The sequence below is a fragment of the Oculina patagonica genome, chromosome 1 (genome assembly GCF_052425735.1).
Source record: "Oculina patagonica isolate OP01 chromosome 1, crgOcupat, whole genome shotgun sequence".
NCBI classification, from domain to species: Eukaryota; Metazoa; Cnidaria; class Anthozoa; order Scleractinia; family Oculinidae; genus Oculina; species Oculina patagonica.
Genome location: NC_135758.1, coordinates 22,091,963 through 22,111,210, shown reverse-complemented (window position 1 = coordinate 22,111,210; position 19,248 = coordinate 22,091,963). Strand labels below are relative to the sequence as shown.

At 38.4% G+C, this 19,248-nt stretch overlaps 1 protein-coding gene across 1 annotated transcript in view; it reads left to right on the top strand.

The window, feature by feature from the left end:
* Positions 1-19,248, top strand: part of LOC144641924 (coiled-coil domain-containing protein 171-like) — a 55,604-nt gene continuing 36,356 nt past the window's right edge. Inside the window, exons 1-18 of the mRNA XM_078500944.1 lie at positions 1-294; positions 1,742-1,877; positions 2,522-2,598; positions 3,349-3,523; positions 4,102-4,214; positions 7,215-7,303; positions 7,930-7,970; positions 8,511-8,605; positions 11,647-11,739; positions 12,737-12,831; positions 13,538-13,742; positions 14,120-14,231; positions 14,706-14,812; positions 16,032-16,121; positions 16,678-16,839; positions 16,957-16,995; positions 18,018-18,188; positions 18,415-18,498. Of these exons, the coding sequence (XP_078357070.1) occupies positions 154-294; positions 1,742-1,877; positions 2,522-2,598; positions 3,349-3,523; positions 4,102-4,214; positions 7,215-7,303; positions 7,930-7,970; positions 8,511-8,605; positions 11,647-11,739; positions 12,737-12,831; positions 13,538-13,742; positions 14,120-14,231; positions 14,706-14,812; positions 16,032-16,121; positions 16,678-16,839; positions 16,957-16,995; positions 18,018-18,188; positions 18,415-18,498 (2,025 nt within the window). The 5' untranslated portion in view covers positions 1-153. The remainder of the gene's footprint in view (positions 295-1,741; positions 1,878-2,521; positions 2,599-3,348; positions 3,524-4,101; positions 4,215-7,214; positions 7,304-7,929; positions 7,971-8,510; positions 8,606-11,646; positions 11,740-12,736; positions 12,832-13,537; positions 13,743-14,119; positions 14,232-14,705; positions 14,813-16,031; positions 16,122-16,677; positions 16,840-16,956; positions 16,996-18,017; positions 18,189-18,414; positions 18,499-19,248) is intronic.

Below are 19,248 nucleotides of genomic sequence, written 5' to 3'. Positions count from 1 at the left end.
TTGGGACATTTTCCGTTGAAGGCTTCCTTCACTTTCGTTTTTCAGCGTATTGTTGTAATAACAAAAGAAAATCAAATGCCGTTCTAATGGATGTGACATAAAGCATCGGCTCTTCGTTCGCTAGTGGTTACAAACTGGTATAAATCATGCAAGATGGCGACGAGTGACTGGAGTTCTACTTACACCGACGGACGAATCTCGGCAAGCGCATCGATTTCACCCATTCCAGTTTCAACGGGCTCCCCTCCCGACAGTGGAAATAGTTCGCCAAATTCTCCTGCATTTGCTCAAGATGTAAGCACCTTTTTAATTAATACCTTTTCAAGTAAGAGTAAATTCCCCTGTAGACTCTAATATCCTTACATTTATTACACGATCATGTTGATTTCCTCGTGTCATTGAGGTTTAGTTGATTTTTTGCTAATTTACTTATCTCTTGAATTTGCCTGCAGTTAAATGTCACTTATTGTGAACGAGAACGTTCTAATTTTAATGCGATTTAAGTCACAGGAAAATCAATTTAATCCAAACCTATATGTTTTGTTCGGTACGGTTTGATCGGCTTGTATTTTATCATCGCCTGTGCATGTGTAGTTGGTGTACACAATGGACGAAGTTTGTTCTGGAAATTTACTACAGTATGCCGACATCCGCTAATTAATGTATGATTGTCGACTTTTTAAGGTATTATGGTTTTAACACCCAGTTGCCGACATAAACAGATCATCACCCCGGTAAAATAAGATATAAACAATGATGCTCTTTTGTTTCCCAGTTTATAAACTTTCTTAGACAATGCTTTAATAATCACCTGCCATCTTGTTTTGGGATTTCCAAGGAGTTTTGTTTTACAGAGGATAAGAAAAAAAATAAATTTCTTAGCAGCCGTCGTGGCGAATTAACATAAAACTTGATCCCGCTGAGATTTAACATGAAAATAAAGACTAAGGTGAACTTTTAGAGCTGCCAAGGCCAGAAAAGTCAGCTGGGCTTGTTGATAAGGAGGCTTATTTTTTTTTAGCTACATCCCTGAGGGTCCTGCAGTGGGAAGAACCCCAGGATTTTTAGGTTGACTTCCACACTCCTAATGTCGAACAATAACCCTCCAAGTTAAGACCATTTTAGTCACCATGGCGACTAAAATTTTGGAGCTGACTACTTAATTGGAACCGAAGTCACCAGCCTGGCGACTAACATTGAGAAGAAGGATTGAACATGTGACTTAAATTTTTCACTGGCGACCAAACAGAAACTCCAGTCGGTGGCCAAATGACCACTAAGGAAAAAAATAAACTGGGAGGGTTGTTACAACAAAGGATTTTAAAATGGCTGATTGATTGGCTAGATTGTAAATTTCCATTTTTAAAGATCTAGCCAATCAAATCATTAGTCCCCATTCTTGTCCCCATAGCCCGTTTCGTTTCTTTAGCTGGCAGGGCCTTGGCATGAGAAACAAAGAGCTTTGGAGACACAGCATTTCGAGTCCTAGATTTTTAGGACTTCCGGTGGTATTTTTGACTTCCGTTTAAAAATATTTCTTTGTTTCAAACAGCCAATCAAAAAAAATTGAATTAATTCCAAAGTCCTATGTCTCAGGGCTCTTCATTTATTGAATGGCTCTGGGGATTAAAATTATGTATCCCCAGAACCACTTCTTCCCCGTGCACTAGGCTTCACCTGCTAAGAGGGATAGGTGGCTCTGGCAATGAGAATGGCAATTTAGTTTCCTTGTTATTTTCAGAGCATAGAGCAAGCTGACGATATGGATGAGATTCCAGGGAACAGTGATCAAGTGGCAGAATATGAGAAAGAAATTCAGGAACTCCGATGGCAAATTGAGAAGCTGCAGGAAGCTGGAAATCTCAAGGATTACACTGGCAAGAATCACTACTGACATTTTTGTTGTCAATAAATTTAATATGATTTCAGTTTAATATAAATTCATTCAATTTTTGTGGAGGAAAGATTGATTAATATTTGACAAGTACTAGAAATGATCTGTGATAAAAATCCAGCTTATAAGCTTACACTTGAATGGGTTAAATGCTTTTTATTTTCTTTGATCTCCTGTAAGAAACATAACTGTTAAGTATTTGTTTATAGCACCTTTAAGGCTCTGTTAGGGTAAAATTCATGGTCTAACCAATAGGTGCCCAAGGCCATGAGGAAGATCTAGTAGGTAAGTGAGTGCCAGGGTAAAATTCTGTCAAGCGACACAGCATTGAAACAGCAACAGGGAGACCAATGGAATTCTAACAGTGAAGGGCAGTCATTTCAAAATTGCAATATGAAAGCTTTGAAATTTAGATTGAGGACATGTATACCCCCCCCCCCCCCAACAAAATCTCATTTTTCTAGGGAGTTACATGTAGGATCATAATAACATTTTGTGTATTTGCAGGTACTGTGTTATCTGCATTACTGTTAGTAGGAATGTGCTTTTTCAGTGATTCTTTGTAAGAGCCAACTGGTCTATGCTATTCAAAATGAATGACGAGAATTTTTATAAATTTTGGTTTAGATTCTAATGAGCTGAGGCGTAAACTTGCTAGAGGTGAAGAGGAACAGGCAGACAAAATCAGAGAATTTAATGAAGAGGTACGTGTCCTAAGTTTTAAGTTCTGTTTTGGGATCTTAGGCCAGTCAGTAACTGTGGCTTAAAAACTGACATTCAGATCATTATTAGTGTGAACTTGTATGACTATAGGAATGACTTTTGAAGTGCATATACTCAAGAATATGACATGTAATGCCATCTTCCTTCTAATGACTCCATGTCTACTGTTTAACGAAGGGAGGAGTGAAAGCTCTGGGAAAACTTTGGCTGAACAATGCAGACCAGTGCATTGCTACACAATGCTTTTAAAGGAACAGTGTCACTGATTTTAGCCACATTTAGGCATGAGAAATGGCCATCAAACCGGGTACGGATGGCCAAAAATGAAGAAAATTGAAACGAATTGCGATGCAGGTTTTTGAAATACTGTTGAGCTGAACAGTTTTCAAAGTTAATCTTGTTTACTTGTAAATTTAAATTACCGGTTTAACGCCCAGGAGACACATTTGGTTGTATTGAAGCTATTGGTTTGTCATTTAGATCCAGAATTAATTTCATTGTAAACCATAAGTTTCATAGGAGTCAGTATTTGACAAAACGTAAAAAAATATTTACTTAACACCTGAAGCTGTGACACAGTCCTTTTAAGTTACTCTTCTTTTTCCTAAGCTTGTTAACAAATCTTAGCTACTACATGTAGCTTCCAGTGAGTAGAACTTCAGTTCAACTGGGTGGTTTTACGTACCTGTTCTACTGACAGAGATGTTAAAATAAGTTGGTTGTTCTTGTAGATGATGGGGTTACAAAGCCAAGTGGCCAAACTCCGCTCTGCTGTGGAGAAGGGAGAGGCTAACAGACAGAAGCTGGAGTATGATTTAACTATCGCAAACAGGGTAGCCAATCAGGAAAAGAGGGCGGCAGGAGAAAGGGAAAGTGCTCTTCAGAAAACTAATGCAAGTCTCAAAGGTATGCTGTACATGTTCATTAGCCTGCAAATGTGGCCGTCTCTCACTGCTCCTCGCCACCAGAAGTGTTCTGGGGAGTGATGAGAGGTACCGGTAGCTGTATTTGCAGGTTATATGACTTGTTAAACATAGGTGAAGTCTGCATTTGAGCCGATCAGGCTGGAGCTTTTCCTGCTTTTGGTTGCATGAAATGACTACTTCACCCTGGATGGGATGCTAGTCGATTGCAGGGTTACCCCCACGTTAAATTCGCTGGTGTCCATTTATACCCCTGTGTGGGGAGAGGCAGGTCTGAATCTTTTTTTAAAAGTTTAAACTGACATTTGGGTGCTAGTCTGCTGATTGTTATTAAAAAAACCTGGTAGGATTTTGTTGGTTTAGACTTCAGTAACACATGCCAAATGTTTATTCCTTTCACTTGTCATGTGTGTGAAGAAAACATCAGTCAGCTCAAGAAAAACTGACATTTGGGTGCTAGTCTGCTGATTGTTATTAAAAAAACCTGGTAGGATTTTGTTGGTTTAGACTTCAGTAACACATGCCAAATGTTTATTCCTTTCACTTGTCATGTGTGTGAAGAAAACATCAGTCAGCTCAAGAAACAGTTACAAAATGTTGAGGAAGCCTTGGAAGCAACCAGGCAATCTGCCAAAAATGAAGAACATAAGTCCAACCAGCTACTTGCGGAAAAGGTATGCAACATTTTGTTGTTGTTTATGCTGCTTTAGCTACAATAACATAAGTGGCCACCCTTGGGAAGCAGAAAACTGTCCATAACGAGCTGTCCTCTTACGGGAATGATCCTCGTAAACTGCAACTAGCAGCATAACAGGCTGCTTACGGTAGCTTGCACCACTCACATTAAATGTTGCTAATACTACTACTGAATGCACAGGGCACAGAGGAGTCAAGTTTGTCCACAATTCAAAATCTCTACCACGCAAAACGACCTTCAAAAGCTTTTCGAAGCGATCGTGTGAGCCGTACGTGATACAACGCCGTCATGCGATACTTGTTTGCAGATTGTCTGGTCTGGTCTGGTGATATCGTATTCTGACAATGGTCGGACAGCGAAGATTTCCGACGAGGCACGAAGTGCCGAGAAGAAAAAGAGACAAGGGACGAAACATTATACCACGTGATCGGCTCGATGTCACCCGAAGCATACTGGTGGCGGAAACGGAAGTCGTGTGTAGATCCATGCTGTGACAGCTGAAATCAACCGTTACTAATCCGAAATTCAAAACAACAACTGATCTTCCGACCGGCGGTAAGATTCAAAATATGAATAGTACTCTCCGGGAAAAGCGAAATTTACCATACGAGGAACAATGCAATCCGAAGAAATTGAATGTGGAAAACAATGTTTTCTCTTCAAAGTGGTAAGTTACTTGTGAAACACATTACGGTATTGCAACATCACATGTCTCGTGACGCATTTCCGCCACCAGTATCCTCCGGTCCACATTGTACGAAAACGAATTTTTAACTGCCTAAAACTCGTCCCCCGAAATACAGCTTAAACGACTTGTTTAAAGATTTTCTAACAGCGTATGGGGAGACAATCCTAGTCTTAAACCACATGTTAAAAATGAGATCGTTTCGTTTGATTTTTAGCGAGTAACGAGGGATCGGAATTTCGCCTCAAATCGCTTTCGTCCCTTGCTTCTTTTCTTACTGCTGGTCTCTCTGGTAACGCCCACAAACATTGATGTCTGCGGATGTCGCATGAGGGTATGAATACGATATCACCAGACCAGACCAGACAATCTGCAAACAAGTATCGCATGACGGCGTTGTATCACGTACGGCTCACACGATCGCTTTGAAAAGCTTTTGAAGGTCGTTTTGCACGGTAGAGATTTTGAATTGCGGACAAACTTGACTCCTCTGTGCCCTGTGCTGAATGTTTTTTTATTTTATTGTTTTATACTGACAATACTGATCGAATCATGGCAAAAACTGTATTACGATTAGATTTTTTTGCGATGTCTGCTTATAACAGTTTGAAAACAAAAGAAAAGTTTAAATTGTTCCCCTTGAGAGTGTCCAGGTCCTCAAGGTAAATGTCCACTTATGGGAATGTGAAAAATACAGAGTTTGTATGGAAGTTCAAATGGGCTTATGTCAAGGTGGTCTTAAGTACAAGAGTATCCAATGTTAAGGGCCTAAATACATGAGCTGGGCTGGCCCAGATAGCGATGCTGGCTCAGTTTGCAGAGATGACTTCTACTTCTTCTGTAGCTTGGCATAAAATGTGCCTAGCCAGTCTGGGATGGACTAGACTTGGCATGAACGACAGTTTAAATTTAGCATGGATGATTTTGGTGTGAAGCTAGCCAGGATCTCGGCATTGGGATACTGAGATCTCGGCTAACCGGGCTGGCCTGGTTGTCATGTAATCGAAAAATTGATTTTTGATGCGTTTAACAGATGTGCTGACAGTTGACCGACAGTCGGTTAGCGGGAGCTGTTCTTCACAATTACCGAAATCTCGGCAAACTTAGCCAGCCCGGCCATCAGGGCCAGCCTGGCTCATGTAAACAGACTCTAAGAGAGCTTCAACTGTATCAGCATAAGTGGTGGGTAACTGTAGGTCAAATTATCCAAGGTCGTAATTATGCATGAAGTAAGGACCCTCCTGAAAACCACTTATAGTGATTGGAGGCCTCCTCATTAAATATTTTATATTAGTATATACACACTCAGTGATCTTGGTGTTTCAAGCAATCTGATTGGTTCGCTATCTCGGGCTAATGAGCATTATTCACTCCCTACGGAGTGAATAATGCTTGATCCAAACTGAAACAAAATGGCCCGCGTAAACTTGCGTTTCGCCGGCGTTTCTGAATCGCAAATACTAAAAATACAAGAAGATGCTGAACCAGAAAAGACAAAAAAAAGGCTAAGAAATTTGGCCTCATGGTTTTCAAAGTAAGAGAAGACTACATATTTCGCAATTTGCAGCACAATGTCCACACAACTCGAATACTAAAACGATAAACAATTGCTTACCATCAAGTCGCTCTTCGCCCGGCATCGGCAGAAATGAATACCGCAGATTTATTGGCAGCAACATCAAGTGTTATTGGACCAAGATCCTCCACGAATATTCAGGAAAACGTCTTTGTGCAAGAAAACATCCAGTTTTCACCACAGTTCTGCACACATTCAGTATAATCCAAACTTTCAGGTGGATCCTTCGCCAACTGCTCTTTCAATTTTCAATTCAAGTGAACTTCAAAAGCTTTGATTCAACGGTCAAAATGTTTTGCAAGCAGGTTTTTGATTCAGATTGCAGGTTTGAGTGGTGTTAAAGGACCATTTTGCTAGATTGTGACGAGGATTTTATCGAAGATTAACTAGATTTACCATGTTTGAAGATTCTGTAAACTGTTTCGCGCATGTCGGTTAGTGCCGCTTGTATGTACGTTTTCCACGCATGAATTGAGAGGTCAATTAAATCGACTTTAAATGGTTTCCTTCTGAAACCTTTGAGATTGCTTGCTGTTGAGATCACTTCGTGTGTATATACTAAAACAATTATTCTTTGAAATCTCGGTGAATAGCGGCAGAATATTCACCTCGATTTCAAAGAATAATTGTTAATTATTATTATTATTATTATTATTAAAGAGGACCATGATTTTATGGTTGTTGTATTTATCACTATTTCTGTTGCTTTCTTACAGGAAAATATGATTCTTCAGCTCACAAACCAACTACAGATTGAGGGAGAAGAGAAAAGAAAACTCCATGTTGTGATCGAAGAACAAGAGAGGTTTGTCCTTTTACCAATCACACAATTATAATAAAACATTTTGAATTTTTGAACTGCTTTTAAGTCAATTAGAGTGTGGTTTTGATCTTAATATCATAGGAGACAAATTACTCCTTAATTTTGGCGCAAAATTTTAACGTTAATTTATAATTTCACATGTGAAATTATAAAATTTTCGCTTGAATTTCTTCTTAGCCAGCTAGCCTTGGCCATGTAATGAAACTTTTGATATTTTATATTTCAAAACGTCAAAACGACTTTTGAAGACTTAGGCCAGTTACATAAATGGCATTGAGCGGACTTTTTAGCGTTATACACGGGCGCCGTTTTGCGTTCATTCAAGAAGAACTACATGTATGGTCATAATGTGAGAAATAATTGACAGTTGATTCATGTTTGAAACTTTTTGACAACAGCAAAAAGGAATCTCTAAAAGGTTTTCTTCAAAGAGTAAATATACCAATAAAAAACCTACGATTGCAAGCGTAATTTGTCACCTATGATATTAAAATGTAACTAAATGGTATACTCGTGAAATAATAATAAATAGGAGATCGCGCGTGAAATTATTTCCTAATTTCACTCGTCACCATTTGATTACCCATACTAATTATCTTGATCCACAGTTTGTATGCTGAGCTGCAAGAAAAGTGTTCTTCTCTTGAAAGTAAGTTAATTGTCAGTAGTGGAATAATTATAACTTAATGTATGGTTTTTAGGGGGCTCGACTGATACAGTCATTTAAACCATGCCATAGAAAATACAGCCAATCAGAATACAGGAAAGCTGTTGTATATTCGATGGTATTCAACCTAACCTTCCCATTATGCACTGTGATCTTATTCTCGATGAAATTTACATGTAGTAAGCATATTTTCTATGGCACGGTGTAAAATAGTAACACAACACTTCTCGAATGTCCCACAAGTTTGTCAGTTGTATTTTCTTGGTATACACACTCGCCTAAGAAATTGTGTGTATACCGAGAAAATACATTTTCTGGAAAGGTTTTAAGGAAATTTCAGGAAACTTTTTGCAAGAAAATGACTTTCTGCTTCTCTCACAGTGTCTGCAACAGAACTATGTTTATAAACATTCAATAATTATTATTTTACACTTTACTTTTTAATATAGCTGCACTAGTTACTCTCACTGAGTAAATGTAATATTTTGAATTATAAAGTTACTTTGTGATGATATTGCTCAGCTCAAAGATCAAGTCAAGGAGAGACTTTGCAGAAGCAGCTAAGAGACTTGGAATTTTGTTCTGAAAAGGAAGACCGACTGAAGAAAGAAATTGAGGTACGCTCTGAAATGTCTTTTGGAATTTAATATTGCATCCTTTATCTTCTTGTCTTAATACATTTAATTAGTTTACTAAAAATAAAAATGTGCATGTTTAACAATGCACATAGCAGCTTTTATTCACATTAATTATTAACAGCCGAGGGCTGTCATTAAGGGCCGTAACCCGTAACACCTGTTACGTCTGAGCTCACTCAATGTCATGGGTGTGACGTGGTGTTGTGTTACACTTGGGTACAGAGTGAAATGCCACAGGTGATAACTTCAATGTAACGGCTGCTTAAAAACTTAATGACAGCCCCGATTAATTTTCCTTGTCAACACTCCAAGTTTATATTTTTTCATGGTGCCCATTTGGCCACCTACTGCTCAAGTTTGGTCGCCAGTGAAAAAATTTTAGTCGCTAAATTAAGCTCACGCTTTCAATCCTTCTCAATTTTAGTTACCAGGCTGGCAACTTTGGTTCCAATTTAGTCGCCAGCTCCAAAATTTTAGTTGCCATGGCTGGCCACTAAAATGGTCTTAAAGGTCAAATGAACAGAAATTTCGATTTTTTTTATTTTTTGCCCATGTGTTTATTAAGAGCCAAATAAACATATCCCGAAGTTTCAAAGTAATCGGACATTACATTGCAGAGATATTGCAAGTTGAAAAATGCTTTTTTAGGCCTTCATAATTGTAGAGTGCTCGGAAAAATTGTCGGATAATTGTTGGAAATAAAAACTTGTGACGTCTGCAGACTGATTCCGCAGACCACACCTTAGAATTTAATTAAATGTGTTTCTAAGTGACATTTCAAGCAGTTTAATATTTCATTCTTTTCGGCCGTTTTTCAATTGATTGTTTGTTGGTTGTTGTTCAGCACATTTTTTGTAATAAAATAGCTAAAGCTTTGTTTGCTGTCGTTTTGCATATCATGTAAGCTGATAGGTAGAATGCACGCTGGTATGAAAACAAATCAGGAATCTCTATTATTCGACTTTCTCATTAGCATTTAACGTTAATGAGCAGAATTATCTGCATGTACGTTTTGAATCTTGGTAGTACTACATGTCAAAGCCGTTCTCTGGGAAATGACCAAATTCTGCGTATTTTGGACAACGTCAGCCACGACAGCTAATTTTTGGTTTTTCTATTTGGGTTTGCACGCTCTCTTTGAATATTCAGCGGGCGCTGGCCCGGGGGGGGGGGGCACCCGGTATATTTTTGGGTGGGGGTGTGCCGCTGGGAATTTGAAGCCCTTACCCTATACCAGACCATGTTCAGCTGATTTTTGCAACCCTATACTAGACTAGACACTAAAAATCCCTACCCTATCCCAGACTTGCATTTTGTTAGAACTGTATCATTATCAGTGTTTTAATGGACAACCATCTGTGAACAACGATGCCGCGATGATTTTATTTACGTTTAGGAAAGCCTCTTTCTCTTCCGAGTTTCTGGACTATATTCGTCATACCGTTGATTGGTTTCCCGGCAAATGCTGCCCTTTTCTAGACCAAAACTCTCTGATTTCTACACCCTATCCCAGACTAAACTGCTTGAAAACCATACCCTTTACAGCGGCACATACCTATATAGCTCATATATGGGAGTGCCCCCCCGGGGGCGCTGGTTCTTAAAGCGATAAATAAGCAGAATAAAGAAGCGATAAATAAGCAGAATGTCCTGAAAGTTGCAAGATTCTCAAGTACAATAAAAATTCATTTTCCACTAGACGTTGTCGTTGACGTTGCCATTGTCGTTGTCGTTGCTTAAGCTCTCTATAATGTATTGTCTTGAACTTTGACAACCAGCTGCAGTGCGGTCTGCAGAATCGGTCTGCGGTTGTCTTCAAAAACAACAATTATGATGTCAAAAACTCGTTCCATTCCTTCCATTTCAGTGCGCAGTCATTCAAAAACGTTTTTGTGAAGCTTTCGGAAATCTTTGTAGTTTTTGCTGTAATTTGTGCTTTAAGGCTCAGAAAGCAAAATTTTTTCTTAAATTCACTCAATAATGGATAGTTTTAGTGTTTGGTAGGTTAAAATGGCATTTTGAAATTTCTGTTCATTTGACCTTTAAGGATGTTCTATGAAAATCTTCCAACATTGCAATTTTTTTTAAACTTTCACCACTGCTAGTTTACAAGTTACTTTTGTCAGAAATGTAAAAATTCATTACATATATCAATATCTGAAAGAAGGCGCTCGTTATTACCTTGGCGGTTTCTGGCAACAAAATACTTTAAATTTATTTATTTTATTTATTTATTACATTTCTTTATACACGGTTAAAAACATCAGGAAGATAATACTAAATTACAGTTATAATAAAAATTAATACAAATATACTATTAATGAATACTAATGAATTAAAAATTGAAGACGTAAATCCATTAAACTAATCCTGTTTTCCATGAATGCCGTGTCTAACTTTACTTTTAAATCGATAAAAGGATCAAATGAATTGATGCAGGGCAAATTCCTCTGTTCGAATAAATTTATTTGAGTGGTTAGACTATTGAACAAATATATTTCACTTTTAAAGTCCTTTAGAGTAAACCTTGTCTTTAACAACTGGATTTGCAAACGTTCAAAACAGCAAAATGCTGCAACATGTGACTGTCTGATTCGTTCGCGTGCGGGAAGAGAAAAGCATGATGTTGCGACATAAATTACATGCACAGTAAGGATGCGCATAAACAAAGAGCATGAACGTCCGTAACATGAAGGGTACTTGCTTGTTAAATTATTAAATTAAATTATTATAATTATTATTATTATTGTGATCAGTTTGATTTACTGTACAATTCTTAAAGTTAGCCCTCTCTTTTTTAAGTATGACAACTTTTTCAGGAGTGAATAAATTTATCTGAAAACAGTATGTTTTCCTTGGTGCAATCTCTGATGTATCCAAAAGAAAAGAAGACAATTCATCCCATTGATACGAGTCTTCAGTGCACTCTCATTTTGAGTAATAACCCCCCCCTCCCATTTGTGAATGATAATTAAGTTTTGTTCAGCCTGAAACGTCTTTATTATCTATTTCCAAACCAGCAATATCAAGAACGAGTTAAGTCATTAGAAGAGAGCATTGAAGCTGAAAGGGCTGCACATTTGGAGACAAAGTTCAACTCAGAGATTGTTCAGGTGAATATTTAATTAGGTGGAAGATCATTAAAATGTTGTTTGTCTGTGGGTTTGCACTGTGCAGCATGTGTCTTTAAAAATATTTTTCTATGATTCCTGCGTCTTGCAGGGATGTTGGACCAATTTGTTTGTTCCAACTTTCAAATGAATATAAGGGTGCAGAGCTTGGGAAAAAACCCTTTAATTTCAGCTTGCCTTTTGGGAATACATCTCTCAGTTGGGCAGTAATGTGCTTGCCCTGTTTTAAAATGATAATTTACCGGTAGTCAGCATATGGCTTGCCTGGGCCATTGTCCATTGGCCCATTGCAGGGTGTTCATTAGGTATCGGAGATCGGAGAATTCTCCAGCTACTACGTAGAATCCTTCGGCTAAATTTCAAAGGCCTATACCTATTTTTTATTAAGATATGGGGAACCTTTAGAAATCATTCTTCGGTTAAATAACACTATTCTCCTGCTATTACAATTCTTAATGAAAACCCTGCCATTGGCGAGTGAGCATGAACGCTACTTGCCAGACAGGAAAAACTTCTTGTCCCAGATAACCAGAAGGGAATTTTATTTTCGCCCTGAGGTTGGTGTCAGCGATAGGTGTTCACTGGCACAATCCCTAGGGCTTGTTATAAGGAAAAACAACTCATAGTCAATAGTGAAGAGTACGGCATGGAGTTCCTGATGTTTTGGTCTGGTCTTTGCATGTTGTACTGTGCTTACTGTGAAATGCTTGGAGATATTAGCTGTATAAGCTACGCTACAAATCAGAGGGTAAAGAAAAGTGATGATGATGAATAGTTTGGACAAACCCATAATCCCTGTTAAAGGACTGAGAGAAATCAAGCATCTTTGACATGATGTCCGTCTAATGCACTATCAATCCATCTAATGTCATGTTGATTTGTTAAACTCTACTACACAAGAAATAAAAATTTTAATTTAATATATTTAGAAAAAATTATCTTTGGTAATTTCTGACAGAACGTCTTTTTATTTCATAAGTTAAGGGTAAGAGACCTTGAAGGTGCTGTGGAGGTGGAAAGATCAGCCGTTGATGAAGCTAAACACAACTTAGACACACTGACAAAACAACACAGGTCTGTACTGAGGTTTGGTAATGAAACTTAACATGTTACAATAATAATAGCAGTAACATGGCAGCCATGTTGGAGGAGTCAAACAATAAAGGATGTTTGCATAAAAATGTTTTTTTTTCTCCCAAAGGAAAATCATTTTGTTGTTTTACTTCTCCAATATGGCTGCCATGAACACACTCTATCTGTTGCAATTTGAGACTAAAAGAATTAAAAGCTCTTTGATTCATTTTAACACATTCTGGGTACTGGACCTTTCGAAGACACTGTCAAACGCTGAAATTAACAATGAAAAGTCTCCCTGTAGCTCATTGGTTAGCACATCTGATATGTGAACAGAAGATCATCGGTTGGACTTCCATTAAGGAATCATATTTTTGTGTCCTACCCTTGTAGAAATCTTTCTCATTAATTTGGACTTGTTTTAAAGCTAGCCTTGTTCTAGAGAAGTATTTTGCAATGGACTAAGTTAGATTTTTAATATTTTCTAAAGAAAACTTCATTACACTGTCTCACAGACTATGTCATTGGTAATTTTGACCGAAATATAGTTGCTTTACCATAAGATAAGATAAAAAAAACTTAATTACCGTGTCTGTGTGTTTAGCCCTTACGGACTAATTAAAATACCTAAAATACTATTAATAATGCTAAGCTAAAAATATTTAAAATACTTAATACCAATTACCTTGTTTTTTTTTCTAATTAGGGAGCTTGAAACAGCCTTTGAGGAAGAAAGAGACACTTGTAAAGCAGAGAAATCAAAAGTGGCTAGTTTAGAGGAGAGTCTTGCTACAGAAAGAACGAAATTGCGAGAAGAGATAGATGAAAAACAGCAGATCATCATGAACTTGTCTAAACAGCTGGAAGTACATCAGAAGAACTTTGATGCCTTGAAAAGTGAACTTAGCCAGGTAAAGTTAGCTTGGTGAACAGTCAAACTGTATTCATTTTGTAAGTTTATCATCATCATCATCGTCATCATCATCATCCTCATCATCATCATCATCATCAAGATTTAAAAGTATGATTCACTGTATGGAAGAGACGCTACATGTAACTATCACCATAGCAGATTTAAGTTGTTGTGACAGCTTTTTGAATTTTAGTTGCTTGCTTATAAAAATTTGATGAAGTCTGAATGTTTTAAAATGTCTCAGATGCACTGTACATGTAGGGGGGAGCGGGGCTAAACTTGTGCAAATCTTCCAGGACTTCCTTTTATCATGTGTTGGTTTTGGTTTTAACCATTTAACATAAATTATATACTGATACTAACATCGTTTTACAGACAAAGAAACGTCAAATTCAGCTGGACACAACGTATGGGAGTAGCATGAGAGAGCTTGAGCTGCTGCTGGATAACTTTCAGATTGAAAAACCAGACGAACACAAGCGACAAGGTGATCTTTTAAATGTGCTTACATCTTCAGGACTTAATCAATCAATCTATCAATCAAGACTCTTAAATTAACTGATAGATCTGATTTAATAGCATTGTGATTTGGGTGATAAAATAGTATAGAGTACCTACTCTAGCTGTTCGTGTAACTGTATTTGTGGACACTGTGTTGTGTGAAATGGTCAGGGGTGTTTGTTTGCAATAAAAGACTAAGACAGGCCTCAGGGTTAGTGCGTCTAATCCCAGATAGATCGAAAAATAAGGCCTTGAATACTCAAATCCACACCCTTTAGGTTTGATTCCTTTTCTACCAATCTAATGGATACGAGAGTCATTTATAAACAACTGCACTTTGTTGTGTTAGCAGCGAGCTGACCTCTCTTTGGGTGTGTCAAGAGGTCTACGGAAAGTAGGTGCCTTGTCTGTAAATGAACATGCGAACAGAAAGTTAGTAAATGTATTTATTTTTTTGTAGGTCAAAAGAAAGAGAAAAAGAAGGCCCTGTCACCAGCTGCCGTGTTGGAGAGTTTGCGTCACACTTTGGTTGATTATCAGAACAGATGCTCCAATGCTTCAGTTGAGGTGAGTGAATCTGTAAATCATGAACGAATACCGTTTGTCGTAAATGTCGTGCTTAACCTCGCTCATGTTATTTCAGTTCCATAGATGCAGTCTTGTAAGAGACTGGATGGGAATAAAAGTAGTTTAACTGATAACAGAAGCTGAGAATTGGTCAAAATTTAAACTGTCAGCTGAGAACTTTTGCGTTTTTTAAACTGATAGCTGAAATCTGAGATCTGCAAAATTTACCGATAGCCTAGTAATGGGCTGAAATTTTAAATATTAGCTGAAAATTGCCGAAAATTTAACTGATAACTGAGGGATTCCAGCATTCCCTTTCACCAGATGCGAAGTGTATATTCATTAATCTTCAGTTCAACCCAAAATAAAAACTCCCCTGCAAGGTTAAGCTTTTTTCAGCAATTTTGAAACCAAAGCATGGTGGATTTTTAGGCTGGGCGCGAAGATACGCACGCGGACATATCTGCCCGAGAATTCACAGTTTTCCAAGAGCGAATCTTGGGAAAAATTGTGAGCTTCAAGGAAGGAAGTTGTCGTAATTAACTTGATGCACCAAAAACTTCTCAAAATATTATCGGACAGTCAATGTGGGGAGTTTAAACTGTTCAAGCCTGAACTCCGTCAGTTGGAGTTTCCCCCGCTTAGGTGCGACTTGGGGAGGTGGCCAAACTCCTTATTTATAAACTATTTGGTTTTTGGTAAATAATAAAGATAGTAATTTTTTTATTTATTTTTTATTTTTTTTTTTTTTATATGTGACGTGTGTCACATATCAACCTAGTAAATGGCCCAGCTCACAACGAGTCTCTCGTAGCTTAGTTGATTAGAGCGCCCAACCGGTATCTGGGAGGCCATGGGTTCGATTCCCGTCGGTGACTCAGATTTTTTCTTTGTCCCACGCTCGTGTTATGTTGATTACTTCCTCTTCACTATTTATTACCGAGCTTAAAATTTACCATCTTTATTATTTACTACAAATTTGATGATTTCGACATGGCTGATCCTAGGAGTATGCAGAACGCGTGTCACTTATCAACCTAGTAAATGGCCCAGCTCACAACGAGTCTCTTGTAGCTCAGTTGGTTAGAGCGCCCAACCGGTATTTGAAAGGCCATGGGTTCGATTCCCGTCGGGGACTCAGATTTTTTCTTTGTCCCATGTTCGTGTCATGTTGATTACTTCATCTTCACTATTCGGTTTTTGTTTGCAATACTTTTAGCTAAAAAGAATGAGAGATGCGGTGGAGAAACTATCAGCGGACTGTGAACATTACAGAGAAATGGTGACCAGCAGAGAGAAGGCCATGAAAGTAAGAAAATGATTTTTTGCTTTGCAAGAAGAAAATATTTGGAGAGAAGTTGAGTAAATGTACTTTTCATAATTTTGAGACAAAACTCGATGACAAAGCCCTTTCGAACTGCAAGAGTCCGGCAAGTAAAACAAGTTGATTCTTTTTGTCAGTGTATACACCATTTTAATAAGTCGAGGGGCCATTTTGAAGTTTTATTTTTCCGCGAATGACGTCATTAATAAAATATTCAAAATGACACCTCGGCTTATTACAATGGTAAATTCTTCATTTTAATACGTCGAGGCGCAGATGAATATTTCATTAACAACGTCATTCGCGGAAAGTTAAATATTCAAAATGGTGTATACGAAGTATTTTAACTTCCGTTAAGATAAAACTACATGCAACTGACATTTCGGGCGTTAATCCTTCGTTGTCATGTTATGATTCATAAGGGAACTATTTAGTCCAAGGAAATCTTGAATCACTTGGTCTTGAATGTTAAGGCTTGTTAGCCCTGTTCTTAAATGTGTTGATTATGTTCTGTAACGTTTTCTACACTTGCTTTTGCCAGGAGGCAGAGAACACTGTGTCCTCTAAAGTGAAAGAGCTCGCCAAGTCACGGACTGAATGCGCCGAGAAGGAAGCCACGATAGCGTCCATGAAGATTGACATACAAACGTTGAACAAAGCTATAGAGGAGGCCAAAAACAAAGCTCAAAACTCGGAGGAAGAGGTATCAGTTTTTCTCTTAATTTCTAATTGTTGTCTGCTTCATGGGTTAAAACCTTAGTGTAGTCTTGGGCTTGAATAAAAGGGTGTAGTGTTAACTTTTATTTGTTTTTTTTTTTAGAACATTAAAGTGAAGAGCGTCTTAAATCGCGAGGATGAGGTAAGACCAACTGATCATTAACATGATTTCCTACGAAACAGATTGTTCAGCGAGGAACTTCCTTTGTTTGGATTAGACATTTAATAATGTAAATTTCTCTAAGCATACCCAAACTTTATCAGCCACACAGGCGGTTTAAAGGGACTGTGTCACGGATTTTAGCGGCCAAATTTAGGTATGGAAAAGACCATTAAATTCGGTGAAATATGAGAATACCCTCTTAAAACAATAAAGAAACATTCAATAATGCAGCAAATACAAAAGAAGATACGGATGGCCAAAAGTGGCAAAGATTGAAACGGATTGCGAGATGGGTTTTTGAAATATTGTTGGGCTGAACAGTTTTCAAAGTTAATCTCGTTTGCTTGTTACTTTACCGTTAACGCCCGGGAGACACATTTGGTTGCAATGAAGCTATGGTTTTGTCATTTGATCCATAGAAGTAATTTCTTAACTTTGCAAACGTTTGTTTCATATTAGAAAGTATTTGGTAAAACTTAATAAAATTAACCTAACTTAGCCGTGACACAGTCCTTTAAATTCGGCGGAAAGTTTTATAAGGTCATGGGGTTATATTGATGTTGCTGCAGAAGGGAGTAGAAGGGTATAATTATGATTGGATGGGGCGTTTATTGCAGCGAGTATTTGCCAAAAATTATAGCACCACTTCCCCTTCCACTTGTTATAAAGCCCGGGCCAAACGAGGATGAGAGTTGATGAGAGTTCAAACTCTCACTCTCGTTTGATATGGAACTCTCATGCACTCTCATGCGCTCTCATCGACATTGAACATGCTCAAAATTTTCATGAGAGTCGATGAGAGTTTTCTCTCGTTTGGCCTGAGTTGATGATAGCCGATGAGAGTTGAGGAAAACTCTCATGAGAGTCAACTCTCATCAGCTCTCATCCTCATTTGGCCCGGGCTTTAAGTAGTAACTCGTTTTTGTGATCAATCGAGTGAAAACACGTGTCTTCACTGATCAATGCTAAACTAGACGTATGTTTTTCTCTGTTTGTTTCAGACTCATCGCATGTTCCTGCACTCCCTGTACCAGCGGATGATCACCGGACAGGTGTATGTCTCGTCACCAGACTCCTCCGCGCTGTCCAGGTATTCCTGGGCAGACATGTGTAACCTGGTGTCAGAGCAAGTGTCAGCTCAACTCAGCGAGCTAAACAGAGCTAATGAGAGGGTAAGCCAGTCATCTTTACTGACTTTGCAGTCTGTAATATTTTATATCTCGTCGTAAGGCATGCAATAAGGTTTTCGGTCTATAAAATTGATTAGACTGATACTTTCGTCACTGGCAAGAGCTCTGAAGATATTGACTGTGCAGTCCACAAAAACCGTGTCAGGTGCTTGATAGTCTGTAATTATTGAAAGACGGGCAAGTTATTGTTATTGTTTTTTCTTTTCAGATTCAGCACCTGGAGAGCGTGTTGTTGAGCAAAGAGGAGTCGCTTCGGCATGCACAGGAAGCACACGAACAGACAGTGACTAAGGTAAGACTTGTGATACATTTATAAAATGAAACGGTTTTAAAGCCGATCTGTTTTTGAAACCTTATTTTTCGGTGACTACTATTCACCTTCATCCGAGTTAGACAAAAGTTCGTTTGTGCTCGCGCTACCAATCCGTGCATTCTTAATTTTGAATTACTAGTGGTACATAAGCGCTCCTCCAGGAAAAGCCTCTTGTTATAGTTGCTTGTGCCACGCTTGAGGATCTGGGCGTCTTTCGGATGGATGTTGTGTTCCGTTGACTCGGCATGCTGCTTTATCGACGCTTCGCTATTGCTCGCCCGGCCTGGATCATGTTCGGCTCCGCGCGAGGACCAAGAGCGCTTGCTTTCCCCGATGTACGTAAAGAGGCAGTCGTGTCGCTTCACTTTGTAAACAATCCCAGCTATTCGGTTAGCCTCTGGTCGATACTTGGGCTTTCTGAACACATGGCCCAATCAGGGCTCGAGACTAACGGTAGCCAACTAGCCAAAGGCTACTAAAGTTTAGGTTTTGGCTACCAGGTTTAGCATTCCTACTAGCCATTTGGCAAGTGAAAACCTCGGAAAAGTCAACTGTTCTTGATAGAAATCAATATACCTGACTATTGAAAAATTACTTTTGGCTAGTAAAATCTGACATGTCACTAGTCAGTAAACTAGTAAGTTAAAAAGTTAGTCTCAAGCCCTGCCAATGTTCTTACAGGCTTAAATGCGGTCCTATACCGATATTAATACTGGTTTCAGTATTTAC